Raw genomic sequence first — 6,127 nt, 5'->3', positions numbered from 1 at the left:
CTTTGCACTGAGGAAGGCTTTCTTACCTCTCCTTGCTATTCCTTGGAACTCTGTATTCAAATGGGTATATCTTTCCTTTTCTCCTTTGCTTTTCACTTCTCTTCTTTTCTCAGCTATTTGTAAGGCCACCTCAGACACCCATTTTGCCTTTTTGCATTTCTTTTTCTGCGGGATGGTCTTGATCCCTGTCTCCCGTAAAATGTCACAAACCACCATCCATAGTTCTTCAGATACTCTATCAGATCTAATCCCTTGAATCTATTTCTCACTTCCACTGTATAAGGGTAACGGTTTTGACTTAGGTCATACCTGAATGGTCTAGTGGTTTTCCCTACTTTCTTCAACTTAAGTATGAATTTGGTGATACGGAATTCATGATCTAAGCCACAGTCAGCTCCTGGTCTTGTTTTTGCTGTATAGAGCTTCTCCATCTTTGGCTGCAAAGAATATAATCAATCTGATTTCAGTGTTGACCATATAGTGATGTCCATGTGTAGAGTCTTCTCTTATGTTGGAAGAGGGTGTGTGCTATGACCAGTACATTCTCTTGGCAAAACTCCACTAGCCTTTGCCTTGCTTCATTCCATATTCCAAGGCCAAATTTGCCTGTTACTCCAGGTGTTTCTTGACTTCCTACTTTTGCATTCCAGTCCCCTATAATGAAAAGGCATCTTTTTTGGGTGCTAGTTCTAGAAAATCTTGTAGGTCTTCATAGAACTGTTCAACTTCAGCTTCTTCAGCATTACTGGTCAGGGTATAGACTTGGATTACTGTGATATTGAATGGTTTGCCTTGGAAACAAACAGAGACCATTCTGTTGTTTTTGAGATTGCATCCAAGTACTGCATTTCGGACTCTTTTGTTGACTACGATGGCCACTCCATTTCTTCTAAGGGATTATTGCCCACAGTCATAGATATAATGGTCATCTGAGTTAAATTCACCCATTCTGGTCCATTTTAGTTTGCTGATTCCTAACTGTTCATTAGATTAGTCAATCTAATCACACGGACCACAGCCCTAACTCAATGAAACTAAGCCATGCTCTGTGGGGCCACCCAAGATGGGCGGGTCATGGTAGAGAGGTCTGATAGAATGTGGTCCACTGGAGAAGAGAATGGCAAACCACTTCAGTATTCTTGCCTTGAAAACCCCATAAACAGTATGAAAAGGCAAAATGATAGGATACTGAAAGAGGAACTCCCCAGGTCAGTAGGTGCCCAGTATGCTACTGGAGATCAGTGGAGAAATAACTCCAGAAAGAATGAAGGAATGGAGCCAAAGCAAAAACAATACCCAGCTGTGGATGTGACTGCTGATGGAAGCAAGATCCAATGCTGTAAAGAGCAATATTGCATAGGAACCTAGAATGTTAGGTCCATGAATCAAGGCATATTGGAAGTGGTCAAACAAGAGATGGCAAGAGTGAACATTGACATTCTAGGAATCAGTGAACTAAAATGGACTGGAATGTGTGAATTTAACTCAGATGACCATTATATCTACTACTGTGGGCAGGAATCCCTTAGAAGAAATGGAGTAGCCATCATGGTTGACAAAAGAGTCCAAAATGCAGTATTTGGATGCAATCTCAAAAACGACAGAATGATCTCTGTTTGTTTCCAAGGCAAACCATTCAATATCACAGTAATCCAAGTCTATGCCCCAACCAGTAACGCCGAAGAAGCTGAAGTTGAATGGTTCTATGAAGACCTACAAGACCTTTTAAAACTAACACCCCAAAAAGATGTCTTTTTCATTATAGGGGACTGGAATGCAAAAGTAGGAAGTCAAGAAACACCTGGAGTAACAGGCAAATTTGGCCTTGGAATACAGAATGAAGCAGGGCAAAGGCTAATAGAATTTTGCCAAGAGAATGCACTGGTCATAGCAAACACCCTCTTCCAACAACACAAGAGAAGACTCTACACATGGACATCACCAGATGGTCAACACCGAAATCAGATTGATTATATTCTTTGCAGCCAAAGATGGAGAAGCTCTATACAGTCAGCAAAAACAAGACCAGGAGCTGACTATGGCTCAGATCATGAACTCCTTATTGCCAAATGCAGACTTAAATTGAAGAAAGTAGGGAAAACCACTAGACCATTCAGGTATGACCTAAATCAAATCCCTTATGATTATACAGTGGAAGTGAGAAATAGATTTAAGGGACTAGATCTGATAGATAGAGTACCTGACGAACTATGGATGGAGGTTCGTGACATTGTACAGGAGACAGGGATCAAGACCATCCCCATGGAAAAGAAATGCAAAAAAGCAAAATGGCTGTCTGGGGAGGCCTTACAAATAGCTGTGAAAAGAAGAGAAGCCAAAAGCAAAGGAGAAAACGAAAGATATAAGCATCTGAATGCAGAGTTCCAAAGTATAGTAAGGAGAGATAAGAAAGCCTTCCTCAGTAATCAATGCAAAGAAATAGAGGAAAACAACAGAATGGGAAAGATTAGAGATCTCTTCAAAAAAATTAGAGATACCAAGGGAACATTTCATGCAAAGATGGGCTCAATAAAGGACAGAAATAGTATGGACCTAACAGAAGTGGAAGATATTAAAAAGAGGTGGCAAGAATACACAGAAGAACTGTACAAAAAAGATCTTCAGGACCAAGATAATCAGGATGGTGTGATCACTCAACTAGAGCCAGACATCCTGGAATATGAAGTCAAGTGGGCTTTAGAAAGCATCACTACAAACAAAGCTAGTGGAGGTGATGGAATTCCAGTTGAGCTATTTCAAATCCTAAAAGATGATGCTGTGAAAGTGCTGCACTGAATATGCTAGCAAATTTGGAAAACTCAGCAGTGGCCACAGGACTGGAAAAGGTCAGTTTTCATTCCAATCCCAAAGGAAGGCAATGCCAAAGAATGCTCAAACTACTGCACAATTGCACTCATCTCACACGCTAGTAAAGTAATGCTCAAAATTCTCCAAGCCAGGCTTCAGCAGTATGTGAACCGTGAACTTCCTGATGTTCAAGCTGGTTTTAGAAAAGGCAGAGGAACCAGAAATCAGATTGCCAACATCCACTGGATCATTGAGAAAGCAAGAGAGTTCCAGAAAAACATCTGTTTCTGCTTTACTGATTATGCTGAAGCCTTTGACTGTGTGGATCACAATAAACTGTGGAAAATTCTGAAAGAGATGGGAATACCAGATCTTCTGACCTGCCTCTTGAGAAACCTATATGCAGGTCAGGAAGCAACAGTTAGAACTGGACATGGAACAACTGACTGGTTCCAAATAGGAAAAGGAGTACATCAAGGCTGTATATTGTCACCCTGCTTATTTAACTTACATGCAGAGTACATCATGAGAAATGCTGGGCTGGAAGAAGCACAAGCTGGAATCAAGATTGCTGGGAGAAATATCAATAACCTCAGATATGCAGATGACACCACCCTTAGGGCAGAAAGTGAAGAGGAACTAAAAAGCCTCTTGATGAAAGTGAAAGTGGAGAGTTAAAAAGTTGGCTTAAAGCTCAACACTCAGAAAATGAAGATCATGGCATCCGGTCTCATCACTTCATGGGAAATAAATGGGGAAACAGTAGAAAGTGTCAGACTTTATTTTTGGGGGGCTCCAAAATCACTGCAGATGGTGATTGTGCCCATGAAATTAAAAGACACTTACTCTTTGGAAGGAAAGTTATGACCAACCTAGATAGCATATTCAAAAGCAGAGACATTACTTTGCCAGTAAAGGTCCATCTAGTCAAGGCTATGATTTTTCCAGTAGTCATGTATGGATGTGAGAGTTGGACTGTGAAAAAAGCTGAGCTCTGAAAAATTGATGCTTTTGAACTGTGGTGTTGGAGAAGACTTTTGCGAGTCCCTTGGACTGCAAGGAGATCCAACCAGTCCATTCTAAAGGAGATCAGTCCTGGGTGTTCTTTGGAAGGAATGATGCTAAAGCTGAAACTCCAGTACTTTGGCCACCTCATGTGAAGAGTTGACTCATAGGAAAAGACTCTGATGCTGGGAGGGATTGGGGGCAGGAGGAGAAGGGGACGACAGAGGATGAGATGACTGGATGGCATCACCGACTCAATGGACGTGAGTTTAAGTGAACTCTGGGAGTTGGTGATGGACAGGGAGGCCTGGCGTGCTGCAGTTCATGGGATCGCAAAGAGTCTGACACGACTGAACGACTGAACTGAACTGAAGTGTTCATGTTCACTCTTGCCATCTCCTGTTTGACCACTTCCAATTTGCCTTGATTCATGGACCTAGCATTCCAGGTTCCTATGCAATATTGCTCTTTACAGCATCGGACTTTACTTCCATCACCAGTCACATCCGCAACTGGGTGTTGTTTTTGCCTTGGTTCCTTCTCTTCATTCTTTCTGGAGTTATTTCTCTGCTGATCTCCAGTAGCATACTGGGCACCTACCAACCTGGGAAGTTCATCTTTCAATGTCCTATATTTTTGCCTTTTCATGCTGTTCATGGGGTTCTCAAGGCAAGAATACTGAAGTGGTTTGCCATTCCCTTCTCCACTACATACTGACATAAACACACTAAAATACTTATAATCACACACAATCCTCCTCAACACGCACATACACAGTCACATTCACACATGTACACACACCTATCAGATGTACGTACACATGCACACGTGATCTGTGCTCTGACAGGAACTCCACACAAACGTCCAGCCCTGATGGTCCTCACGCCTTCCTTGGCTTCAGTGAGGCCACATCTTCATTCAAGGCTTGAGCAGGGTTGGGGAGGAGTTTGAGCCCGAGTGAACCGCGCAATGGTTCTACCTGTGACTTTCCATTTCCCCTCGGGTAAGACCTGGGCTGTGGGTAGACATCAGGGCCCAGTGGAGCAGCAGAGGCAGGCACACAGTGAGCCTCCCCCTGGTTCTGCGCCTTCCCCTTATCAACACATGGCCTCCATAAGTAACTACCCTCTCTGTGCCTCTATCTCGCCGTCTGCCAAACAGGATGGTAAAAGCACCTGTTCGCAGAGCTTGGAATCTTCTCAGGGCTTATGCCTGATTCCCTATAGTACCTGGTGCTTGGTGAAGTGCATCCCATCCGAGTCTCTGCCTTGCTCCTGCTGCAGGCCCACACGAGCTTGGTGGCAGCAACCAGAGGTGGTATATGGAGACCAGCCCACAGCTGTGGTCCCCTGCTTCCTTTTCCAGATGGCCACAGTGTCCCGGCTGCTGGAAGCTGCAGAGCATGTGCAGGCTGCCCTCCTGCTGGGGAGACTGCCCGGGGGCCTTCCGGCCATGGTGACCACTCCCTCCATCTCTGTGTACACAAACAGGTAATCTGCTGTACTGTGGGTGACCCAAAAAGCTCATCCCCTGACCTGGTTCACTCCACATCCACATCCCAAGACCCTGGGACAGGCAGAGCCCAGGAGACCCACCTGGTGGGATGCAGGGTGGTGAGTGATGGGACCTAGAAGTGGGAAGGGCTTTTCACTGAGAGAAGGGCCCCATACTGGGTATTTGTACAGCATGAGAAGGGAGGTGGGAAGTGCCACTGGGTGGCCAGTGTCAGAGCCACCCATGTGTCTTCAGAGACGGGTCTTATTGAACTGTGCAGGGAAGGGGGCTGAATGAGGGGGACCAACCCACTTTTAACCTCACTCAGAGTATGTCTGGCAAGCCCGCTGCTCCATGGACTATGGGACTTCCAGACACTCTGGCCTTAGGTGTTTCTCCGAGGAGTGCCAGCCTCCTTTCACTGAGCCCTCCTCCAGCACCTAGGGATGACCTGCCACTTCCATGCCACCCCCTGACAATCGGGGGCTGGACGACGCTGCAGGCACTGCTGCGACCCTCGGCACTGAGCACCCCGCCTTGGTTCCTCTGCCACAGCTGCCCTGGATCCCAGGGGCAGTTTCCCAAAGCAGCACTGTGATCATGACTGGGATCTGAAACCAGGTCCCCAGTCTACTCAGATGGGACGAGGTCAATGGCCAGTAAAGATGGTCTTAAGGGAGGTCAAGTAGGTTGGGGAGATAGGTCTGGAGAAGTGTCTACATCCAAGCTCACTTACTCATTGAACAAAATATGTATTGACCACCATCACATGCCAGGCACTGCTCTAGGCACTGGGGTGCCACAGGAGAGAAAGCAGGCC

General features: G+C 45.4%; 1 protein-coding gene across 1 annotated transcript in view; it reads left to right on the top strand.

Moving 5' to 3' along the window:
* PKD1L2 (polycystic kidney disease 1-like 2) overlaps window positions 1–6,127 on the top strand; it is a 112,232-nt gene that overhangs the window by 51,396 nt on the left and 54,709 nt on the right. The window contains exon 19 of the mRNA XM_010850791.1: window positions 5,179–5,303. Coding sequence (XP_010849093.1) covers window positions 5,179–5,303 — 125 coding nt within the window. The remainder of the gene's footprint in view (window positions 1–5,178; window positions 5,304–6,127) is intronic.

The sequence above is a fragment of the Bison bison genome, unplaced genomic scaffold (assembly GCF_000754665.1).
Source record: "Bison bison bison isolate TAMUID 2011002044 unplaced genomic scaffold, Bison_UMD1.0 scf7180017864295, whole genome shotgun sequence".
NCBI lineage: Eukaryota > Metazoa > Chordata > Mammalia > Artiodactyla > Bovidae > Bison > Bison bison.
This window is presented reverse-complemented; position numbering and strand designations above follow the sequence as displayed.